The following is a 25554-nucleotide window of genomic DNA, read 5'->3' as shown; positions in this document are numbered from 1 at the left end:
ACAAATATCCAGAACAAATCCAATATCAAATTTGAAACATCTAGCTTGACAATATAATCTCTCTATGTTTAATTAATAGTATAAAACTACTTGGACTCGTTTACTAATTGGTAAAGAGTTTTGTGTTTTCTACTATCTCTGCCAGAATATTCATTTTACATTTGCTTGCTATAGATTTACATACATTTACAAATGTTGTTATTTCGTCTTGTGGGATTAAATTTCCATATAAACCGGAGCAAGAGCACTGCATACTCATGTTCTCACGCTTGATCCCTTTACACTTTTGACATTGTAAATCTTGCAGCACATAACCCATACTCTTGCGATTCAGTCTGTCGATCAATAAAAATTCTATTTCCGCATTGTCATAAGAAGTCTCACAAATAGGACATTTCCATATATGCCTGCAAAAATGCAAAAGATAATGCAAAAGATGCGTTGTCATATTGTTGTTTTATTAATTGTAAATATGTAACGTACTTGTTATTTTCAATTGTATAATGTTGATCTTTACAAAGATCAATATCTCTCGTGTGGTTACACGCCTTGCATATAACTTCCGATAAAATAAGAGAGATACATGGCTCTTTCCAATCGACGCTGTCGCTATGACTGCCGACTCCGATCAATCGTAAGAGATTTGATTTCAAGTTATAAACCTCGTTTTCAACTTCTTTATCTAAAGATAAAACCTGAAATTTTTAGAAATAGACAACATTCATCGATAGTTTGATAGTGATTTTGAGCATTAATTAATAAACAAATGTATAATAATAATATTATTACCTTGCATATTGCTTTGATTAATTCAAGGGCGGGATTAATCTTTATACTCTCTTTCCCACCCATATCTAAATTCGGATATTCTTCGAGAGACAATACTTTCTCCGGTAAATTACGATATATTTTTTGTGTTATTCTGAAAGTAATAATAGCAGATTTAGACGTTAACTGTCGATTTGTTATTAAAGAGATCTCACATGATTAATTATATATAAAAGATAAAAATAATACTTGAATAATTTTTGTGACATTTCTCCGGAAATCAACTTCTTCGCAAACTCTGCTGTATTTTCCAATGCTCCTAAACCAAGCGGCATTGTGAAAGACTGGCTTTGGCTCTGTCTTCTTCTCGGTCTTGTAGTTTTATTAACTTCATTTTCGACCATATACTGATATACTGCATTTATATATCCCGCAACTACGGCATTGAAACTCGCTTGACATCCTGCTCCCTTCGGTAGACACTCCATCAAACTCCAGTTCATCACTATTTCAGGCTGTACAGAAATAATTTAACCATGAATAAATAAATTCGAGAATATAATAATATCGAGGATATATTGAACAAGATCTAGCTAGATCGCCGATCTAGCTTTTAGAAATACTGAAACATGTGTGTTTATATTTACCGTGTCATCCTTATCATTTTCAGTGGTATTATTTCCGCTTTCCTCTGTACTATTGTTAGCGTCATTTTCTTTCGCTATTAATCCTTTAATACCAGCGTGATTATGCTGTAAAATAAGTTAGACAACTAAATTTATCATAATAATTATTAAGAATAATATACTCTTTCCTGGCAAATATAGTACGAAACAAATAGAAATTAATTCAAATAAACCTTATTTGTTTAATGTTAAAACTAACGTATTAGAATTATTTTACGTATATAAATAAAAAATCAGAACATACCAAGTCAAGCCATACTAAATATTCCCAACATTGGTCGAATGTAATTTCAATACTGTGGAACAATTCCTTGTTTCGTATTGTTTGAACAACAAATTCCATGTAACTTAAAGCGTCGGTCACCGATCTCTTTCGCGTACACATGATGATCTTATTGAAGTTCGCAAAAACCACGATGCAACCTAATGTCTTAAACTCCGCTATCAATTGTATATACAATTTCTTCATGTACGTGTGTAGCGTACGACGTAGAGCAGGATCGTAAAGCAAAGCATTCGAAGATCTCAGCCATCTAGAATCATATGATTATCTAGATTTCTGTGTCTTGGGAAGAAATAGTAGTCAATATCCATTCTTTCAGCTTTTAACATAGTCTTAGATTTTGTAGACATTTTAAAATATTACATATGCTATGTTAAAATTGAAAAAAATTAACATTAACCCTCTCTTTCCAATATATAGATTTACATACATGTTTATAAAAACTTACCGATAAAAGTGAATCAATTGATAATCGGCAAATACGTTCTTATAGACGGATACTTCGAGTAACCACGCATTCACCATACTTCGCAATGTCTTAAACGCCGGATTGCATAAAGTAATTTCGTCGTAGCTGGGAATAATCGTCGCGGCATCACCTGTCACTATGTCCTGTTGAAAATTCAAATTCTTTATACTACTAGCACTAGAATCGCAGAAATCGCAGAATCGCAGATTTGATTTTTCAGATTCGATTGAAGTGAAGAAATGCACATTGACTGACCTGAACGGAAGGACGTTGCTGATTATGGAAGGCCACGAATGTGCTAGTTCCGTCTATGTCGTGAATGTGATGATACTGCAGCAACGCGTTGACCGCCAAGCTCTCCACATCCAGCTGAACGCACACGCTGGAATACGTGCCGGGATTATTCGCGGCGCAACTGGAGCTCTCTTCGAAATCCGTCAGCAATCTGTTGTCGTCGTTCTCACTGCCGCCCAAGTCCGGTTTCTCCGTCGGCGAACACCACAAGACAAAATTGTTCCTGTGCAAGTGCCTGGCGTAGAACAGGTCCGCGCCGAAGAGGGTAGGATCGGCGGGTATGTTGCCAATGGGCGCGTGAAAGAAGCGACACTGTTCCGCCATCAACTCGATGATTTGCTGACTCTTCAAATAGTGCCTGACCATCATTTTCGCGCCGATCTTCTGCCACTCCAGCATGTTATACAGATTCTCGACATCCTGCACGTGCGTGCTCACGATGGGAAAATCGTTGAGCAGCGGCATTTCCGCAGTCAGCATCACCTTGTCCATAGCGGTCTGATTAATGATGATCGTAGCTCCGTGACCTTCGTTCTTGTACGCCGTCAGAGCCGCCTGTAATGTGCGGCATACTTGCTGGAAATTCGTTTCACCCTGTACCACGAACTGCATGGTTTTGGGCAGTTTGCTTATCTTGCTCTCGTCTTCCTGCGCCAACATTGCGTTGCGTTCTTGAGTGTACAAGGTATTCAAGTTCGGCATCTGATTAGAAGCAACAGAGTCTAAGACGACGACATAGGCTCTCTTGCTGGCGCTTAGGAATAAGCTCCACAGTGCTCTTTGACGGTTGGAGCTCCAGTGATGATAAAGGAATATATAGCTGACCGATTCTGTGTGCTTGAGGTACGGCTGAAAGGCGATGCTCTTGAATTCCAGCTGGTCCAACAAGAAGGTGTCGGCACCGTCTGCCATTTTGCGCGCGGCGCGTAGGTCAACCATGCACACGCATCCCAGCTGCAATATGGCTCGAAATTCTAGCGACATTTGCGTCTCGTAAATGCCTTCAATCTCAGGTTTGCTCAGGTCCTCGAGGAGTTCCCGGCTGTGCTCTTGGAAGAGAGACTCCGGCAGCGAATATCGATACAGGTTGTACACGGGACGGGAACGTGGTAAAGACTTAAAGCTCTTCCTCCAGAGCTCGTTAGGTCCCGGATCAGGCCTCGCTTTGCGGGTATTCACGTAAAATTCACGCGGCACCACGAGACGCACTTGATGCAACTGCGCCTCGACTAATATCCACAAACGGAACATACCCGGCTCGCCAGTTTCCGATAACTGAATGATCTGCCAAGGAGTCTCCAGCAGCTTTCGTTGAGCGCGCCTCAAGAAGCCGTCCATGGTAGACGTATTGGCATTCCGTATAACTCCCCAGACACCCCCGTCGCTCTCGTCAGACATCATTCTGTTTCTTTTCTGTCGATGCTGATGCCTTTGTTTAGCCTGGAAGGCCCACTTCTTCTTGTGAAACTCCAACCATTTCATCCTCTCTTCTTTGGTCTTCCCCCTGGGAGGAGGTGATCCCAAAGCCTCTTTCCAACTTCTACTCTTAATCGCTTCATTTTCTTCTTCGGATGGCCGCCTTTTTCTTTTGTTGACGATCGGCACGGTCGATGGCTTCTTGGAGCCACACGACGGTCCCGCAGAATCCTCGATATCGCGGGTTTCTTTGGAACTTGACCCCTCGTCGACGCTGTCAGAAGTCGTCTTTTTGATTGTTCTGGTAAAGATGTCGGTGATCTTCTTCTGACGATGGGACGCACCTCTCTCCATTACTTTCTTGTGCAACCAAGGTGGATACTGCACTCGCGGAACCGGATTGGCTAAACCTTGCATCGCTGCCGGTATAGTGATTATCTTCTGGATAGTATTGCCGAGTCTCTCAATGTAGTAATTCCAATCTAAAATATCCCTGATGTCGTCGGTGTATAAAGTAGGATCCTTCAACCATTTCTTCAGATAATGTCTTCGCACAGCTGGTTCTGACTGAAAGATGGCCAACGGTATCGCACGTTCGGTGACCGGTGCGCTTTGCGGCTTATTCGCTATGATGTATCTGCAAGCCAAGCCCGCGTCCTTGACCATTTCGTCGCCTAAGAATTCGGCTAGTCTCTTAGCGGTAGAAATCGACGTGGACTTCTGAGCGCCATAGTCCTCCAGCTTGCGTGACATCGATTTATTTTCAGATATCAGCTCAAACAATTCAGAGTCAGGCATATTCGCGCACTTGCTGTACAATAAATCAAGCCAATAATCTGCATCCTTCGCGACTGATGCGTAACATTCCTCCAGTGTGTTGCCCTTCAGGAAAGACTCAAACACGGAGGCCTGAAAGATTTTGATGAGTTGCAATTCACCTCTCCTTTTCACTTCAAACCCCTTCAGCTCGGCCAGCGAACCATCGAAGTTGAAAACGGCGTATCGTTTCTTCAGCTTCTTCCCTTCTTCCTTGGCAGCGGGCAACACCATCGCCAAATACGGACCATCGACTTCGAAAAATATCGAGTTTTCATTCCGTATCTCGTACGTTAAGTTGTCCTTATCTACGAGATCGTGGTATACGTCGTTGGTAAATTGATCCTGCGAGAAGAAGAAGTCAAAAGGAGATCAGTCAGATCAGAGGAAAAGCGGAATGCGGTCCTGTTTGTTCCATCACACATACCTTCACCATGAAATTGAGAACGGCATTCGGATAAGAGATCGTAAATTTCGATTTCTTCTCGTGAGTAGTGTGAACTACAATTGAGTCTGGGAAAGATGCAGGCAATATGCACCATATACCGTCGGTATCCAGTTCCAATGGCCGACCAATTTTCTCGATTATTTCTCTAGCCCGCATAATAATGTGGGCACCTGTATAACACACAATGCCGCCCATTTCCATGCTATGCCATCTGGCTCTGTAATAGAATGTTACTTGTCGTATCATGACATCACTCGATATATTTCGCTGTAACTTACCCTTTTCTCATAACGTAACCATAAAAAGAATTGAGAATACATTTATGAGCGAGTTGAAGAGAGTCATACAGGACTTCTTTATTCTTGGCAGATTTTATTTCTGCAGCGTCTCCTTCCGTCACAGCCGCTGCTACTTGCCGTTTAGCAACTTTAGTTAACGCTTTATACTCGTATCTTCTATCTCTGAACGCTCTCACGGTGTCTACGTAAAACGAATTCTCTTTCTGGCAGATTGTTTGCGTCCTCTCCTCCGTTCTCGTAATTTTGACCTTTTTATAAGCCTTCTTGCAATACTCGGTGAGCCTGGTCTTTTCAAATGTGGCTTGCTCTTTTGCAGTCAACTGATGAAATGCCCTTTTAGAGCCACCAGGGAACTGCGGTGGAAATCTTTCAGTCTCCAACTGCTGCTTTATTCTTTGATACTCACCCAAATTCGCAGCCACTGAAATTTGTTAATCGTACAACTTAAATCGAAAACAAATGCGAAAATTTAGAAGATAAAAATCCAGAAACTTGTATTCGAACTCACAATATTCGCCTCTCCACATCCATTGCATCTTTCTTTGACAAAGAGCGTCAGGTTTGTTATAATCGCATACCGCGCAATCCATCTCGTTCACGATCGCGGAAGGTTGTAATCTATTAGTCAGGATAATATTCGGATACATAGCGCCTACGTCCAGATGATAAATGACAGGATTTTCTATCCTCAGAGGTTGATCTCTGAGCTCTTTTAATTTCCCTCTAACTTCGTTCGCTATTTCGTCAAAATTCGTCACCATTTCAATCGGTACTTTCTCCTCTTCCTGTATTGTATGTTTCAAGGTATTTTCAACACCGTTGATCAATTCGTCCACCGCACTCGGCACAATCTTGAAACGGCAAGGGATATCAGCTCTAAACACACCAGATTCCAAGGCTTCCACATGCCCACCAACATACGTTTCTTGATCCAATAAATGACCATCTTTGGTCAATTTATTCAGTTCGGTTTCCTGCTTGTTTGGAAATATAATGTTAGCTTTAAAAGCCTGTACCATTAGAAGTGATTCGCATAGCGTACCAGACCCTTTCCTCAGTACCTAGAAATAATAAAAAAAAGCAAAAAATATTATCTTATTGTCAAAAGCAAATGTGTGTGTGTGTATATATATATATAATTAATATGTGTATTTTTTTACTTCGTCCGGTTCCATAGGGATAATAGTACATAAGGCGAATATAAAGGGATGAATGTACTTCTGGTAAAGATAAAACGTTGCTACAGCATCGGAGACGGAATAGTTCGCAAGCACTTCTGGTTCCTCTGATGCTAATCTGCACATATCTTCCGGGTCGAGTTCTACCGGATCATACCTCAACTTAGCTTTAGCGACAGCTTTTAAATTTTGAGATCCTACCGGGAGATAGGAGTCGCGTCTTACCCAACTGGAAACAGGAAATTTCTTGTGTAGGAAAAGGATTTACAATAATATATTTTACAAGACTACTTACCATAAACAATCCATATGCATAGCAGCTCTACTAACATAGATACCATCGCGATTTTTTGAGAAACCAATTCTTTCTTTCATACTTATGTCGTGTATGGTTGCTCTGGCTTCAACAAACGGCCAGTCGAAGAAATCGCCGTTATACGTTACAAATATATGCGGTTTTGTTTCGTTGATATGATCGAAAAATCTCGTTATTGTTGCTTTCTCGTTAGGTTCATTGAATATCATGAAAGGACCTTCGAATTCTGGTTTTGGTGTATACTCGAAATTTCGTATGTCTGATGAAATCAGTTCCCTATTTGTTATTAAATATCCCTAAGAAAGCAATAAATGAACGTTAATTTTATATTTAAGAAGATAAACCAAATGTGACTTTTTTGACTGAAATTTGAACAAACAAATATTGATTGTTTTTTCAACATATAAGTTTGAGTATTACCTGTCCATCTATCATATATGATATCATCATAATTTGATCAATATTGGCATCTGGAAATTTTAATGGTAATTTTGTAGTTTCAATATCATATGCTAACACAATAGGTTCAGGTGGTTCAATAATATCTTCTTTTCGTGTGATTATAGGTGGATCACTTCCATTGGTTTTTACAGAATACCAAGTTCCACAAAAAATATTAGCATCTATAGATACTCGAACATGATGAGGTACATCATGTTCCCTGTAAACAATCATATTTAATCATAAGTTAACAAAAGTTGAGAAAATATAATCACATATACAAGTAAAAGAACAAAAACAAAAAAGAATATATAGTTACCTAATATCAAGAACATTGTCCATGCGATCTAAATTTTGCCTACTATTACCTTGTTCAGTAGACTGTAATGTAGTTGCTAACATATTTGTATAATGAGTATTACTTTTCTCCCGTACTCTGTTAATTTTAACAGCACGCATGATATCACGCTTAACTTTTGTTAAATCAACAATATTAGCAAAATAAAGTTTTAGATACTTTTGTTTCAAACCAATCAAATGATTGGGCTAAAATAAGAAAAAGAAATGAAATAAAAAATATATACAATCATATTTTTTAGGGAAATAAATAATGATTAAATACAAATTTTTACAAAGATATTAATCTCAATAGCAGAATATACATTAATCAGGTATAACTTACCAAATCAAGATCTTCTTTATAAACAGTTTCAATCTTTGTCAAAATTCCGATGTACTTCTTAGATAAAAATGTTGATACTTCCACAAATGTACCTTGACGGCATAAAATATAGAAATATGGAGAATAAGGCAAGGATACCTTGAATCTTGTGGCATCTTCTTCTATGAAATAATAATCTACACCACTCAGCACCTGCTTATCATCTTTCATCTCTGTCTGCGTGACAATAATACAATCAATATTTTATATTGATAAAACAAAAGATTAACGTTTTCACCCTTTCCACATTTCTTACCGCATGCATATTAAGCAGAAAACCTATCCTTTCTTTCCGATCAGTAGTTTTATGAAAATCATATAATTCATCAGCTCTAATGTTTTCCTTGATCTCAAGCAATCTTCCCAACGCATTGTCCCTAAAATATCAAAAAATTAGAGGAAAACATTGATGATTATCCAAAAAGCTAAAAAATTTAGCTCTTACTCTGGAGCAGTAGCTTCTCGGTTTGGATTCCAGTTTCTATACATTCTAGCAGGGCGAAAAGCTCCCGTATTTTCTGAAGTTTCCATCTCAAAGTCGTACGATAAATCGATTGAAACAAAATTCTCTTAATATATATTAAATCAATATTAATAACTATACGAGAACATTGACAGAATCTTAAAAACTGTGAGCAGAATCGGAACGTGTATTTACACAGGTTGTCATGTTGCCTGCTGTCTATCACAGCCCGCCTTTTCTTATATAGCCAGCCAACGCATGGAGGAAAAGTTGCTTTCTGATTGGTGGATACTTAGATTCTAGAGCTCTCTCTCTCTCTCTCTCTCTCTCTCTCTCTCTCTCTCTCTCTGCTAAACTCTCTGCTAAACTGCTAGATGCTAAAATTTTCTTCATCTTATGCAATAAAAATGAGTAGGTATTAAAAACTTTATAAGGAGCATAATTTGGAGCGCAAAAACTGATGGTGATTCCCTAGAATTCCTATGGCCACCTGTCGAGTCGTCGAAGAACTTCGAGAAGCGCCGGCAAGTCACGTGACGCCCCACGTAGGGACCGTTCGCAAGCTATCGGCCGATGGCCGAAATTACGGCACGAAGTTAGTAGTGCGTTCAGTTTCATTCATGAACGTCGCGAACGCGGCCATAACACTTTTGTAATCTGTATTGTGTATACGGGGGGTATACACCGCGTTGTTGCGTTAGTGCTGTTGCCGATGTGCGTGCGCCTCATAGTCGTACACGTGATTCCCGCTTTGTGTTGCGTTCTTTTTGCATGGTGTTACCTGTGTGCCAGCGGACCGCTTGGAAATTACTGATAAGTTCCCGGGACCGTCGGTGAGTCGTCAGAAAGGTGCGTAAAAAAGTGCAGAAATTTCAATCGAGTAGTCGGCTTTTCCGACTAGCCTAGTCGGGATCGTACGACGATTAGCTCGATCATCGAGCACTCGAGTCATTTCGAGCCGATAACGCGCGCGCGCCTGTGCGAACGTTAGACTCGCGTCGTCGGCGACAGTTTATCGCACTTGGACACTATGTTTGTAACGTTTATTTTCGCGCCCGCTCGACACCGCGCTTATGAATGGATCGCGGAGAAGGGAATTCCGACGGCGAGTTTTAGCTCGCGCTCCGCGCTAAGCGGCTGCTTTTAGCTTTCTTCAGCACTACGGACGCTTAGCGTCATTGCGCCGACTTGTGGCAAGCGCGGAGCGTCTCTCTCTCTCTCTCTCTCTCTCTCTCTCTCTCTCTCTCTCTCTCTCTTTCTCTCTTTCTCTCTCTCTCTCTCTTTCTCCGCGATAAATAAAAAGACGCGCCAAAATAGATTGCGCTCTCTGGTTGACAGATCTGTCGAATCTAACGAAGCGTTGTCAACTTCGCAGCATACCCGGGTATCTCGCATCGCGTATACGAGTTGTCCGGTATGAATCGAACGTCTAAAAATAGCGGCGAGGAGAATTGTGCACCTCTTTTACCGTTTTTCGAATAATCACGGTGGTGGCTACGCACCGCTGTAAGACTTGGGAAGAGATCGGAGCGAGCGTGAAGGGATAAACCGAGGTTTGTATCGTCATTGTTCTTCATCAGCGAACTTGTTGCTCCGAATCCGTCAAATACGAGAGAGAGAGAGAGAGAGAGAGAGAGAGAGAGAGAGAGAGAGAGAGAGAGAGAGAGAGAGATCTGTTCGTTTTAGCCACGTTCTCGCGATACTTGTCAAAGTGCATGCAACTCAAAGTGTACTTAAACTGTCGCGAGAAAAGGAGGAAAGAAAGAAATTCGTAGGAAGCGCAACCGAAACAAACACGGCCAAGTTTTGGCAAGCGGTTCTTTCCGCGAGGTAAGCTGCACAAAATTATTGGGAAGTCGACCGTTGTTATGCAAATAACGCTCCCCAAAGTTGTTTCATCCGCGATTTTCAAGAGAGACCGCGGCTGTTTTCGCGTCAGCCGCAAAACTCGGCCGTTGCATTTTCGTTATAGCATTAGCGCGAGCGCCAGTTCTTGGAAAAATATGTATTTTGTCTCTTTGACCCGCGCGTGTGCTATATTTACCTACGTTGTTGCGAAAGTTTATCCCGCGGTTTTCATCATTGCAAGATAGAGAATGTCGAAATAGCCTTATCACGTAGTGATGGAGATGAAATCGATTTCAATAGCGGATATATTACGTATATCGGTACGATATTACAGCCATTGCCAAGATGTCGACTTATGAAAGATATTAATTTATAGAAGAGACAGAATTTAAACAAGCGGTGTTTTTTTTCATCGTCAGATCTTTACAAGAAGTTATAACATGTGTCGAGAGAAATTGTAGTTTATAAACAACGTAAACATTTTCGAGGCCTCTCTTAGCGTCCGTTTCGATTCATTTCTCGAACAAAATCTGAAGAAAGATAAGAATTAAAGTCTCTTATTGAATTGACCGTCAAAGTTATCGCAATAATTTAAGGTTGAATTAATTATTAACTCTATATGAACGTGATGCAACGAGATGTTAAAATTAATATTTAGGACTTACTTAGAATTACCTATCAACGGTGAATTTGTTTCGCGAATTCTTTTACTTACCGTTGCCGATAAAAGCATGTGATTTTAGAGAAAAAGGAGTACATGACGGTCGGACAAAAAGTTTTTGCACAATTTCTCGAGTTTCAGACCGTAGCATAGCAACGTAGCGACCTGTATCGTATCTCCTTTCATCTCGTCATTTCTTCTCTCTCTCTCTCTCTCTCTCTCTCTTTCTCTCTCTCTCTCTCTCTCTCTCTCTCTCTCTCTCTCTCTTCTGCCTCCGCTCTTCTCTTCTCCTCTTTTTTATCACTCTCTCCTCTTTCTTCCCGTTTTCGTTTGCTTCTACCGAAGATGACGAACGGTGACAAAGAAGGAGAACGTTCTGTAATGGACGACGAGCGGACACGACGATCGAGCGACTCGAAACGAGAGCGATCGGTTGTCGTTCGATGAAACACCCGACAGTCCCATCTCCCTCAACAGCTACGCGAATGTTCAAATGTCGAATCCTTAACCGTTTCCTGTGACTGACAGCACTAAAAATCCCTCCGTGAAAATTTACGAATCGCTCCGCTGTAAAAAGAAAATTAATAGATCGCACTGGACAATTAAACCGCATTTATTAAAGATTAAGGTTGGAGATATTAAGGAAATATTCGGTACCTCGCGAATATATGCGATAGCTGATGTTAAGCATTTGCAGGAGCGATTCTTTGGTTGTTTCTTGGACGGTGTATATTATCACGGATTCCGTACAAACATTCGCAACAATTCGCTGCACGGTTCTTCGAACAGTCAAGGTAATCTAAAGTCGGCGGGTCTAAACCTGGAGATTTTCTTAACATTTCCCACGATAAAACAACAAACATACAGACGTCGATGGCGTTAAAGTTGCGACCATATTCCTAGTGTTGACTTATTTGTCCAAATCTATTCGGCTCTCGCGAAGGGTCAATTCACGAACGCATGGCGTAGAGTTCGCTGTAGTAGTTCGTTCAAGATCAAAGATGATTCATGACACTTTTTTTCTCGTTCGGACCGTGAACAGCGAGACGTCGCGTCGGGGTCGGGCTTGACATACAGCTGCGTACGCGCGAGAATTGACCGGGAAAGAAGATTCGCGTCTGCCCGCATGTGGAAACTTAGCTGTGGCCACTCGATAGATATTATGTTGCCTTCAATAAGCCTAAGACAATAGACACTACAGTTTTGCAACGAGGGAGGCTACTTTGGGCGCGAGCGGTATTTCGAATGGTATATTTTCTCTTCTGGGAATATATCGCGCGTATATGTTAACGTTACAAATGTTTGCACGTTGCGTTGGAAAAAAACTGATAATTCAATTAGTCAATAAGCCTCAGTGAGCGATAATTCAATTTGTTGGTAAATCGTGCAATCGAAACGCTATTATGCATTACGAGCTGCGATAAAAGTTTGTCGCTAATGAAATGACGGTTTATCCGTATCGTAATTGTGATTTGTCTCGAGCACACGCGGAAAAAAATTGCGCATCGTTTTTCAGTAAAACGCGAATTCTTCGTTCAATATTGCGAAGGGTCAATTCGCGAACGAGTAGGTTTTAATAAAAATTGATTTATAGGAGTTTTTTTTTTTTTTTTTTTTTTTTTTTTTTATGGTGAGGTTAATGTTCGATCTGTGACGAAAAGGTTCATCGGGCGCTCTAATTCGCCGGAATTTTCAATATCTCCCGAGGGCGAGATTTTTATGGTTTTAGAAACTCTCTATCCGATGACCAATCAGATTACAAGTGGAAGAGGCATGAAGATAGTGCAGTTAAAACAGAACGCTTCATTAATGTCTAGCGCCCTCCCTGTTGCGTCTTACGAAGTCGAAGCATTTATCTCAAGCAACATGGCGGATTGAGCGGGTTTGAGATATTTGCGGCTCCGAATTACCGAGTTCTTTCAGCGCGTTATCGTGATAGTAATCGACATGATTAATCTACTAACATATCAGGTAACGTTTCTACTTTATTCGCGCGCGAAAGTCCCCGCGATTATCGCAAGTCTCTCTTCACATAATCCTCGAAATTTAAGCTTCCGGCTTAAAATAGACGAAGGGGCAAGGGGCGGGAGAGGACAAACCGTTGATATTTTCGCGACAGTCCATTGTTCATGCGCCTTTTTCTTGAGCTCGATAAACACTTTCGGAGAAATTACGCGACGTTTATCGCGATGCGGTAATGATAAGCATCGGAGCGATAATGGAGTATACGCCGAGCGAAAGTCGCGAAGCGTTGATTGACTGCGCTATCGTGTCGAGCAAGATCATGCATGAACGTGAAAAATCTCGAAGGCGATCTTGCTTGTCGATAATGGCCGAAAACATTCCGTCCCCCACTTCTCGCTCGCGCTTGCTCGTCTTTAATCTAGCTGAAGCTTCGCTTGCGAATTCACGAGAGTAAGGTATTTTTCACGACAGCATTGTTGCTGTCGTTAATCTCGAAAGATGTGATCATCAACAAAAAAGAAATCAATTTTTTTCTATTTGCGATATTACGGGAAATCATACAATTCGTCAATTTCATTCAATCAATAATTTCATTTATTCACTAATTTATTCACTAACTTTCATCACATAGTATTTAATCGAATTTTTATGAGATTACGCTTCATGCACATTGATAATTGATATAATTTTATATAGTATAATAATACAGCACACATATATATTATATATATATATATATTTACACATACACATTGTGTTTAATAAGTGTTAAATGTTTATTACTATAGAGCAGTAGGAAGTTTACAAGCTACAGTACTGTAGAATATATACGGCTTAAAGCGTTAATTATATTACAAGATATCTCGAGAGCGTCTTTACGAACGATATCGTTTTTTCTTGTGAGACCGATAAGAGAATAATTTACGCACCCGATATCGCGAATACCCTCGTCATAGAAGCCTTCTCTCGTCCGTTTGTTTTGAAGCTTCTTGTAGATACATTTTAGTCGCATGTAAAGGGTCGTGAGAGTGTCGAGGTAGCCGAATAGTTTTCCACCTACCATCTGGCGACTAAGGTTCCAGCCGGGGTAACCTGATCATCGTCGTGACGGAGATTCGAATACCTTCTACGCTTCGCACAACAGCATCGGCTTGTACGAAAATTTCCTCTTAATTAACACAAAAACTAAATTTTCCCATTAACCCGCGGTAAATAAAACTCTTTTGGAAAGAGAAAAAACGATGGTTTAGACACCGAGGTAAATGCTTGAATAATTTAAAAATCAAAAAGTGAACGAAATGGACATTTTACATATATTTGGAAATGTTTGTAACATATTGTGTGTGTGTGTGTATGTAATAAGATCTGAATGATTATTTAAGATGACAAAGAGAAATTCACGAAACTCTTGACATTGCATTTGCATTGAAGCTTACTTTAAGACTGCATATTTTCTGGTGGACATATTTATTTATTTACAATTACAGCCATACCGGCTGTCTCTTTGAAATTTTCACAACTGAAACAACTCCGTCCCGAGCTAAAATAACTTCGATTATTGTGTGAATTATGATCGAATATAGCGAGACATAATCAAAACTACATAACGTAATGTTTTGCAAAGTTGCAACAAACAACGGTGTCTGTTCCATAATTTTCTGTACGAGGAAAATGACTTTAAAGTCGGAAAATTCCCAAGTTGAAAGTTTAGAGATTTCAAGGTATTCCGTATGTATATATTCGGCATAATCGCCGGATTATTATACGGAATAATTCGTTAAGAATATTAGTCGGCCGCCTCTTTTAGACTAGCACGCATCGTCTTTTACCGGACGGTATCGACCGCGAATCTAAAAGTGGACTATTTAGTGGCTGATAAATAAATGTATCCCGCTAACCAGAATATCGTGCCAAGCCGGCGGAGGTATAAAATTATAATTGGGGCGTCGTGTCACGTGATTCGCGCGAAGGAACCACGCAAACTCGGAGATTTTATTCATACTGAGCCTCGTTGTTTATATACCTTCATTTACGCGACGGTCTCTGCGCAACATCCACGTGTTTACTACAGCAAAGTTTATGTTTACGTAAACTAAAACGTAATGTAAGCACAAGTTTACACTTACGTTTGCTGTGTAGCATAGTCTTGTAGAATACTAATCAAGTTAATTTTATTCGCAGACAAGATGGACATGGAATCCCTGTACGACTACGGGGAGGAAGATCAGGACTTCTACGAGGAGAGCCCCGGCAGCAGGAAAGGCTATCCCATCGACCACAGATCCATAAAAGTAAGCTGATATATTTCGAACAATTAGACCGAAAAAGAATTGTATTTACATGTTGCGAGAGAAACAGATTCGTAAACATTTCAAAATGATTTGTACGTACATCTCTAATTATATCAATTATTCGATAATTATATTACGTGACTAAAATATCAGCTACCAGTAAACAACAATCGAAAGCCACGTAGTCAGAATTTCGAAATGTTTACAGATTCCCCTCGAAGAGAGTCTCGCAACAGATAGCTAAGATCATCCGTTCTCATTGCTCCCGAGAAAGAAGGGAGAAAATGAATTTTATCGAGTGGTATATTCGTTCCCTCGAGCAATGGCAACCGAGAGAATGATACGCGCCACGAATATTCGTCGCTCTCTCGACGCGAGAGCGCGTTGGCCGAGCTGGTGATTGTGCGAGTGCCACTAACAATTCGTTCCTTGTCGCTCTCCGCCTTCGTTTTATGAATGAACGTAGAACCGGCACTCCGGCTTCCCCCATTCCTCCATCCCCCACGCGCCTTCAGCCTTCATCTCTCTGTCACCGACTGACCCTCGTCCGTCTCGCCTCTGCCCTCTCTTTCCCTCGCTGCCTCCCTTGGTCCCTACCTCTTTCTCTCTTCCCTCTCTCCCTCCGTCTCTCTCTCTCTCTCTCTCTCTCTCTCTCTCTTTGTTTTTCCTCTCTCTCTCTCTCTCTCTCTCTCCTCCCTGCCTTGTCCACTAGCCGCCAGAGCCGAACGCGTTCGGTTGCTGCCGTTGATCCGTATGCTGCGAAACACCGAAACAGCCGTGCGCTGCCCTGAGAGAGAGAGAGAGAGACTTTTGGCTTCTCCAACCGATTCACACTGCCCGAGGCATAGTGCTGCGAAGATCACGCAGCATTTCAGTAAGAAACCGCTGCGAATTATTCACTCGGGCTCTCTTGGTTGTACCGGTGGCGCAGGGCAGGTCGATTTATATCCTCCTGTATAAACATATATGCCAATCAACGAAGAAGGTCAGGAATATCTTCTTCGATTTCTTTTACAACGGATGTCCTATGTAAGGTTCGTCAATAATCCTATAAATAATTTCGAAACTCGCTCTTGAGAATGAGAGAGGGAGTGAAAGCTCTCCGACTCGTTCCATTGAAAGCGTTCTTTTTCGTTCGTATGTTATATACGCTTAGATATTTAAATGGATAATATACGGCCTCGCCTGTGACATTTAGCAAATGTTAAATGTGATGTAAAATTGCTGCAACGCTTTTGCACGCGCCTGTTGCGTAATTCGTAGCGTATGTTTTTCAGTTTATAACTACCGAGTCGAATTTTTACTAAGTCTAATTTGAAGCATTTTTCCCTCGAGCGCGGTACGCTCGTTTCGATCCTCATCAAGGATCAAGAGGAAGATCAAAACCGATCGCCAACGATAACGAAAATTAATTCCGTGAAGTTTGCATGTAATCAAAAATTGCAACTCCCTTATTTCTTGCAATATCCTTCAGAACTCCCCGTGGAACTAGTTAGCGCGAGTATACACACGTACACACACATACACACACACACATACACACACACACACAGCCGCCTATCTTCACGAACATTAATTAAAGTTGACCAAAACTTAAAAGTCATTTCCTTCAACTTGTTTCTAGACACCGTTTTTTCGCTCAGTGGAACCTAGATTAACTCTAATACCGACATTTGCGGAAACGCTCTAAACGGCTAAAACCGCAGTCGCTGGGAGAAAATTGAAAAAGAGAGAAGCGATCGTCTCGAGATTCGAAGGGATCGAGGCGTGAATCGTTCGATCCGCGATCGAAGGAAGATTCTGCACGCGTATACGCCTGACGCGTGCGTGCGTGCCTGCGTGCGTGCGTGCGTGCGTGTGTGCCAGTTGAGAGAAGCGAGGAGACGTGGAAAGGCAATGCGCGGGAGGAAATGCGACGCATAGGGGAGGAGAAAGGGAAACCTAAGCCGCCAGAAATAGCATCCCTTCCCGCATCGCGCGCACGGCCAGACCTTCTGCATGCGCCTCGTCGTTCTAGTCGCATGCACCGTTGCCTTGCCTACGTCATACATTTGCCCGGTGCAGCAACTTCGTCCTACACGACCATTCTCGTTCTTCGATTTTTTTCCACGTATCCTCCAGCATGTGCCGCGAGCGAGCCAAAAGCAGCAAAGCCGTAACGCAGTTCCGATCGCGTTGTACGCTCTCGGATCCTCTCTGAACGTGCGCGTCCGCGCATTTTACATCCCCCGCCCCCTCCCGCGTCGTTTTTATTTCCTATTGAATGGACAAACGGACGCGTCGCGTGCAAAATGACCAGCACGAATCCGCGACACGTTTTCCCTTTATACACCTCGCAGCGTCTCGCGATCTTCGTCTTTTTTCCTCGCCGTTTAACATCGCGCGCTATTATTATATCGCCTTTCATCGTTTGCCGTAATATTTTTATTATGGACTGCCCACGTGACGTGTGCGCCTCGCAGCTAGTGCACTCACCGTCCCACGCCTTCCATTCCTGGCCTTCTATCCGTGCGTCTTTGCTTTCCATGCGTAGCGGCAAAACCGGGTGTGTAAGGGAACGATGTAATTTTAAGTTTTTCATCCAACACCACGCACGCTGCGCGGACGTTGCGCTTCGAACGCTGCGTGCTGCTCCGTGTTCGACCGTGTGTCGATATGAACAAAAGGCGGGATTCACGCGAGAAATGTCGCAAGTATGAGAACAGCAGCATCGAGAGCGAATAGTGGCTGGCGCGATTGCGCGAAAAAATTCTTATCATATTTGTCTCGATAAGTACTTACGGGATTCCGATAATTTGCGTCTTGTTACACGAGAACGCTGCCACGGGATAGTATTTTCAATACTAAACACATCAGCGAAAGATACAAGCCCGTCAAATGAGTGACCCGCAAAGAAAACGGGGAACAGAACAGCGGAAGATTTAGAAGTATCTTCACGTAAACGCCAATTAATTCATAATGCCCCCCATTAGCGTAAATATATCCCGCGCGCGTATCAGTACGTAGTACGGTACGATTCGGACGCGGCGCAAAGCGTAATATTTGTACACAAAAAGTTAATCGCACGCGAGAAGTCGCAGGTCCAAGCATGTTTACACTCGAAGCGTCGTCTGACAGCAAAAGTCACTCGGTCACTACGCGCTGCGGACAACCGAGCTAATACGCCGCAATAAGGTACATATACCGAAGATTTCCGAAATTAACCAGCAGAATTATCTAACAATCGCAAGAGCCATAGAAAAAATACTGCAAGCCGAACGTGAATTCGCTGCACGCGTCGCGTTCGCATCGATTCTCGGCCGCGCGCAACTTCTTAAAAGCCAATTTTCGTTCCTCAAACCCCGATAATTGTGAAATGTCTCGCCGTAATCCCGGCTTTCCGTTCATTGTACACTTGACCCCGCGTGCACGCGGTGTCATTCTCTACACTTTCATCCTCGCCTCCGCGTGTTCTCCTCATTCCTCGGCGAACAGGCGACACACAAAAGGCGACATCGAATCTTCGTGTCCTCGAGTTCTCCACACACCGACTCTGACATACACCGGCTTTTTTACCGAGGATGCGCGAAATGATCGCCACACACAAACACACACACACGCACACTCTTCCTTGCATCCAATCGAGAGCTTTGTATCATCCTAAAATTTCACAACGACCAGCACAGAATATCTGATCGTATAGATTTCTGAAAGTCACTGAAAGTATTGTATTTCTGCTTAAAGCCGGAGACGTAACACATAACGTTCGGAATCGTCCGTCGTTAATAGCGGGTTGTCTAGTTGATTTAATGACTAGAATACTTAGCCATCGATCCCGAATTAAACGTTATGGGCGCGGTCCATCCGCTTCCTCAGTTGCGTGCGCGCGATATGTTTTTACACATCCTCGACTTTGCACAATATGTCGACATACGTTGCTCGGACTTGCGCAAGCATGTCCGATTACAAATATTTGTTTCGCGTATTTATTACACGCGAGCGCATACACAATCTGCATTCCGCGTTGCGTTCCGAGGTCCGTGCAGAACTCGTTTTCTATCGCAGTTCACGGCATTATCAATTATCGGATTATTGACAAGGGTTATCAACGGGAGCCGTAAAGTGCAGCAAGTACGGGCGTAAAGAAAGCTGTCTCATGACGCATCTCCCTGCTCCCCCGGCGCACAGACGTACAGTTTACTCCGCGGTTGAACTCAGGCGTTACTTCGTTGTTCCGCTGGTAATCGCAGGTTTCGTGTATTAAGAAATCATCGATACAATCTGCCCCGGGACGAAAACGTTTAATCGGCTTCGTGAATGAAAAATTCATCGGTTTCTGCAAGAAATATCAGCGCGCGCGGCGTGAATGTTACAAGCGGCAGAGATGCGCTCGCCATTGATTTTTGCGATGAACTATTAATGCGGACGGTGAATGAGTCGTTCGCTAATTTAATTTCGCTCGCATTCGAGGCTGATATAATCGTAGCCACGTCTGACCGATTAATTAATCAGCGTAGTCGATAAGATATCCAGGGCGGCAAATCCAATGCAAGAGAATAAAATTGGTCTCAAGCCGTTTCGTAACATCGCCGAATATCGTCTTGTGTTTCCCATTTCTCAATCAGCGCTGCGATATTCTCACGATATTCTTACGATATTCTTACGTGCCACTTTTTACGCTTCCTTCGAAGCGGATGATTCGAACGCGAACCCTTATCGATGTTAGCGACGTTAACAATAATAACAATAATAAGTAGAACATATTTTTATTGCATTATCGAGATTTTCGCTTTGAAACTGACTTGTGATACCGGAATTATTGGAATAGAACTATAAAATCGTTTCGACGGAGATACTAAATAAAATCTAGATAAAAATTTAATCTTATATTTTGAGATATTGATAAAGAATCGTTCACACACAGATTCGAGTTAATTTCAGTGTTTATACACGATAAGAGCTCACCAAAGAAAATGAATCCTACCATGTCCGGAATAGAACGAACGGAAAGCTCTATGAGACACTGAATTATCGGATCGAGCTATCGATAATTTACGTGATCGTGCTAAAGCGGGGATTACAAGACTAATTATCAGAGCACGGTGTATAATGGCGTCATCGTTATTAATGACTTTATTGATTGCGTGTATGACGGTGCACGAGCGATTAATCGAAGGATTCGCCACCTGAACGTACGCCGTCCGTTTCCTCGAGCGCGTCGCGCGCCACACCGATATCTTATTTTTACATCGTCGAAATAATAAAAACATGAATACCGCACGAGGTTCGATACCAACAGTTCTCTTCCCTCCTTCCCCTTCTCTCTCTCTCTCTCTCTCTCTCTCTCTCTCTCTCGTCTCTTCCGGCACTTTATATCGTTTAGAGAGGTTTCTTTATCTTTCTTCTCTTGTTAAGAGAGACAAAGTTCTCTTTGTCTCTCTCTCTTTCTAGAGAGAAAGAGAGAGAGAGAGAGAGAGAGAGAGAGAGAGAGAGAGAGAGAGAGAGGGAGAGAGAGTTATTCGATCGATTCGGTATTATTTCGCACGCTCTCTGACTCACTCCACGCGCATTCTCAACATTGTGCGCAAATTTAATTTCCGTACAGTCCTTTGCGAATCGACTCGCACCCTCTCGTGTTCATTGACGAGCGACAACACCAATGACGAAGCAAGCGTCTCTCTCATCGGAGATTCGTTATAATGATTTATCGCTTCAGATGGCGATCGAAGATAACACTCGCTCGCGCGAGTCTGCCGCTACATTGTCATCACCGCGTTTGCAAACCGCGTTACGTAACGGACAAGTTTATGAGACATATTAAGGCACCGAAGCGCGCGCTATTTAGACGACGAGCGCGCACTTGTATGACGAGCGCGTAACGTAGATCTTCTGTAAATTGCGCGTGAAGAGAGTGACTCAATGGGCAAATAGGTGAATCTGCTCGATACTGATATCGGTCTCTTTAATTGAGATTAACTTGCATTCGGCTGTTGAACCGCTCTTCGGACTCTCCTCATCAGCGAGCCGCCGCTCCGTCGCTTTATTTTATTTATCTTTTAGTTTTCGAGATGTATGTAGACAAGTTCCCCAGTCGTCATATCGAACCGGGATTAGATCGCGAGGAAACCTTTAAATAACCGCAGGTCCGTATCACGTCCGTTGTGACTCTTTGCTTTCTCCCTTCTCTCCTCCCTTTCGCGCGTCTTGCTAAAAGCGAGGTGGGCGACAGACCGCTCGTATACTGCTACTTAGTGTCCGATGTCGGCGTGAAATTTATCTTATCGCTCGATGTAACTCGTATGGATCGCGCGTTCACGATCGAATGGATGACGTTCGCGCGCTAAAATGATGACGATGATTCGCGATAGCGCGTTCATCGATAAAATTGACCGCTAACATATTACCGTGCGTGCGATCCCCTTCGTCGGAATGTTACCGAGAAACGTGTCGCCATGTGAAACGAAAACATTTATGAAAGAAATATTTGTGGAATACAAACGCAAACACATAATTATCCGCTTATGTGCATGTAATTATCGCTTTAATGCAGCTTTGTATTTGAAAAATGGAAACATGAAGTATTTCGTTATCTCGTCCAAACAGAGACTTTCCTTTCGGACCTAGGTTTGAAGTTATTTTTACACGTGTTTGCACGTGCGTAGATTTACTCGTCATCAATTCTGTCAGTTATTGCTTCCCAACATGCGGCATTTTTCACTGCGGAAACAAACGAGTAAAAATATCCGTCTCGTGAATTATTTTCAAACAGAACGTATTTTTTAATCGAATTTTTGATTGTGCTTCGGAGCTTGATAAAAATCTCTATCTAGATCCTCTGGCGAATAATATTTTAAATATGTTGCTGCATCGTCGATTAGCATTTAGTTTTCAACTCACTCCGTCATGCGTAATGAATCCGCGAGCAGAATACACAAATTAATTTACCTTGCCTTATCGCGTTCCTCGTGCCGTCCCGCGGAAGATATGATCAGCGGGTTCACACGTGTTACGACGTTCGACACGATTGAGGAACCATAAAAAATCTATCGCACGTGGCGGTTATGTAAAGCCGCGCGTTCGTCTGCGCGCTCAAAGAAAAGAATGCGGCAGATTGATAAAGCTATTCCTGAATGAATCCGATTTTTCGCGCTCGCATACCACGAGCGTAACGTATCTCGCGGTATTCTCGGAGTAGCGCCGCGAAGCTCGCTGATTTGTTCTTCCTTCTCTCGCAACGCTCGCTGCGTGGCCCGAATAGATTTACATGTCTGAAAAGACTATTACCGAGAACGCGCTTGAAAAATCTCTATTGTTGGCGGGGTGAAAAACAATGGCGCGCGTCGCTTTTGACATTGCGCGATAACCGACATTTCTTTGCGGACATTATCGACGATTCCTTTCCTTCTGTTCGTACTTTTTCGTCGTGTGACAGTGAACGCACCACGTAATTTCGTGAATGGAAGTGTGAGGAACGCACCAAGCTTTCCCGTTCGCAAAAAGAAAGAAGATTACATTTCAGAGTGATGCATTTATTATATATTCAGTCGTTCCGTACAGAACTCATGGACTTTGTATTTGTTGTCGCATTGTCTAAATCGGGGATAATTTTAACACCGCGTCTTTCAAAATGTTATTGCACGATGTTGACACATGTAGTGTCTTCGCGGAGAAAAAAATCTGGAACGGAGATAGGAACATTTTCATTCACAATATCGACAAGTAGTTTCAAGATTGTGAAATACCTACGCGTTGCCGCTACAAATATTTCCAATGAGAAATTTTAAGGACGGCGGAGGAGGGGGGAGGTGTGAATTAAAAATGCGTAAACATCGTGAACGGTAGTATGCAAACAACGCATTCTTTTTTATTTAAACATTCTTTTTTTTTTTTTTTTTTTTGGGCAAAACTCACAGCGAATTACAGCGATTTATTATTAATATCAAACGCGCGCTCTCAATTGCGGCGCACATTCATAAAAATTTTTATACTCGCAATTATTGATGCTGTTGCTCTGTCCGAAGGATTGACCTTATTTACTCTGCGATACTCTGTGCAAAAATGATGGGGAAGGTCACGGTCGACGTTGACGAGCGAATACAAGCATAGTTGTCGTCACAAAGTGCAGGCATCACTGTTCGGCCATTTTATCGCGGATAACCATTTCAAACTATTCCATCGCGAGTATCGTGGTTGTGCGAGACGACGAATGTCGTCTCGGTCACGTATGATGAACCCACGATGAATGAATAGCTCTTCGTTCGACGACGAATACCGATGACGAAAGAGGAAGAGATAAGCAAATAAATATAGATGGACATAGAATGAGAGAGAGAGAGAGAGAGAGAGAGAGAGAGAGAGAGAGAGAGAGAGAGAGAGAGAGAGAGAGAGAGAGAGAGAGAGAGAGAGAGAGAGAGAGAGAGAGTCGCAACAAGAGTGTGGGGAACCGTACGGGGAGAGACAGGGGATAAAACGTGACGAGACTCGGAAACGTCTAACGTTTTCGATTTATCGGCGTACATGTGCTTCTACACTCGTACAACTGATAGGCCGACAAATAATTATTGTGTAGTACAGAGGAATCGTTGTACGAGCTCGGATTTAGTCGTTTACCATTAACGTACGCGACCGTTCTCTTCCTGCCAGCCCCGATGCTGAGTCATTCGCTAAATTAATTACGGTGTGATATGAAGTAAAGAATTAATCGGAAAAATATAATCGATACTCGTCGATCCTCCGATATCGCGTTCGTCTCATCGTCTACTCTGTGAATAAGAAAATTGTGATAAGAGTTACAATGATGTTTTTATATTTATCCCGAGATATTTCTTGAAAATATCAAGTGATTATAGATAAAACTTTGAAAGATTCGAGCGTAAATCGGATAAAGTGAGTTCGCTAATTGAAGTAGAAAAAAGTCAAGAAGCTTTCCAATTACATCTGCACAATGTTCGTACGTTTCGTCGTTCGATCGAAACAAGTCTGAGATTTGCCAAGAGGGCTGAAAAACGCACATTGCTGCTCATCGACAATTTACATCTCCGCCGTACGAGTCACGTCTATTGATTCTTCGTAGTATTAGATCACGACATACACGTTGTACGCCGTTGCGTCACTCCATTGGGACGTTTCATTCAACTTGAAGTCTTTCGTACGAAGGTCAGGCAACTCGCGTCTATTGCCGGCACGAGCACTCTCTCTCCATTCTTTATATCCTCTCCAGGCTGTCCCTCCCTTTCCTTTCGTCATGCCTTTCTTCCTCGGCATGCAACGCACACTAGCTTCTCTTCCTCGAACATTCAACCACTATCTCTCCACTTTATTAATCTTTTGACGTGCAAATCTTTTCCCTCCAAATTTCACATGAATTCTGGGGCCTCTCTCTGATCCCTTTTAAGCTTTACTATATGTTTTTACCCTGTTTCTTTTTTACTGATAGTAGTTGTCTTTTGTATCCCTATTTTCATTCGAGGTTGTCTCTCCTTTATGTTCCTACATAAATATTAGTAATACTACTCGAGACAGACATAAATATTTTTCCATACAAAAGGCATTTTAAGAAAATCAAAATCAATCAAAATCATCACACGAGTGGTAAGATGAAACAGTCGTTATTCGACACCTCGAGTCTTGCCTCGAGAGGACTTGCGATGTGCGTATGTGTTTCATTTTACTTGATTGGGTGATTTCATGTTGGAGATCTCAAACATCACCGAACGTATTGTCAAATGACGTACGAAACACAATGTACACCGTGGTAAAGTTTTTTATCTAGATAGAAGCAGACGGCGTTTGTCAGGTCGGATTAATAATTTTTTTCTTTATTCAGCGTGACGTCCGATGCATGGGCAACTTTCTGGGAGCCAGCGGCATCACCGATGGTAGCGGTATGCTGACAGTGATGGCGAAATTGTTGAAACAAGAGCTGGCTTCCGACGCTGAGGAGGAGAGCCTGGTGCCAGCACTCTCCGGCAGATTCACCTCCATACAGAAGGTGCCTTCTCTTTCGGACCTCTCCGATCCTGAAAGCTCCTTAGGTGAGTCTCTTGATGGATTTCATTGCTTGCCTTTTCCATCGTTCGAAACATATTTTGCAAGAAGCACACCTCACGTGTGAAAGCTTAAATGCCACTATCTGCTTTCAAGTCTCGTGATTTACTACGTATTACATCAAACTAGAATTCGCGCAATTTTTACTCAACTTTCCTCTTATAC

At 42.2% G+C, this 25554-nt stretch overlaps 2 protein-coding genes across 6 annotated transcripts in view; one reads left to right on the top strand and one right to left on the bottom strand.

Annotated features, from left to right (window-relative positions):
* Window positions 1-43: 43 nt before the first annotated feature.
* DNApol-epsilon255 (DNA polymerase epsilon catalytic subunit 1) lies at window positions 44-8666 on the bottom strand. Of its 2 annotated transcripts, XM_011156181.3 has the most exons (18): window positions 8581-8666; window positions 8392-8512; window positions 8097-8312; window positions 7734-7960; window positions 7394-7634; window positions 6953-7269; window positions 6640-6886; window positions 5988-6540; window positions 5459-5900; window positions 5160-5397; window positions 2462-5077; window positions 2186-2349; window positions 1699-1987; window positions 1416-1520; window positions 1018-1283; window positions 790-922; window positions 484-695; window positions 44-407 (listed from the first exon to the last, which is right to left on the bottom strand). In XM_011156181.3, exons 1-18 carry the CDS (start codon window positions 8664-8666, stop codon window positions 104-106), a joined length of 6777 nt encoding a protein of 2258 aa, XP_011154483.1. In that variant the 3' UTR covers window positions 44-103. The 2 variants fall into 2 exon arrangements, with proteins under 2 accessions (XP_011154483.1, XP_011154485.1); XM_011156183.3 differs by lacking the exon at window positions 8581-8666 and having other exon boundaries at window positions 8097-8308; window positions 8392-8434.
* Window positions 8667-9184: 518 nt separating this feature from the next.
* Window positions 9185-25554, top strand: part of pnt (ETS transcription factor pointed) — a 109297-nt gene continuing 92927 nt past the window's right edge. The window contains exons 1-3 of one of the 4 annotated variants that reach the window (XM_011156180.3): window positions 9185-9447; window positions 15254-15363; window positions 25169-25376. In XM_011156180.3, coding sequence (XP_011154482.1) covers window positions 15259-15363; window positions 25169-25376 — 313 coding nt within the window. In that variant the 5' untranslated portion in view covers window positions 9185-9447; window positions 15254-15258. Of the gene's footprint in view, window positions 9448-9902; window positions 10152-10276; window positions 10429-15253; window positions 15364-25168; window positions 25377-25554 lie in introns of those variants that run through there. The other 3 variants (XM_011156175.3, XM_011156177.3, XM_025303690.1) reach the window with 3 other exon arrangements.

Source organism: Harpegnathos saltator, unplaced genomic scaffold, assembly GCF_003227715.2.
Source record: "Harpegnathos saltator strain DR-91 unplaced genomic scaffold, Hsal_v8.6 scaffold56, whole genome shotgun sequence".
NCBI classification, from domain to species: Eukaryota; Metazoa; Arthropoda; class Insecta; order Hymenoptera; family Formicidae; genus Harpegnathos; species Harpegnathos saltator.
The sequence above is the reverse complement of the archived record's forward strand: the minus strand, read 5'-3'. Positions and strand labels throughout refer to the sequence as shown.

Bases quoted from the DNA above. Each gene is read 5' to 3' on its own strand.
- DNApol-epsilon255 (XM_011156181.3), bottom strand. From the start codon at position 8,666: ATGGAAACTTCAGAAAATACGGGAGCTTTTCGCCCTGCTAGAATGTAT. The intron at 7,635-7,733 runs GTAACTATATAT...GATTGTTTACAG, and splicing joins GACAATGTTCTTGATATTAG to GGAACATGATGTACCTCATC. The intron at 1,988-2,185 runs GTAAGTTTTTAT...ATATGATTCTAG, and splicing joins CAATTGATTCACTTTTATCG to ATGGCTGAGATCTTCGAATG.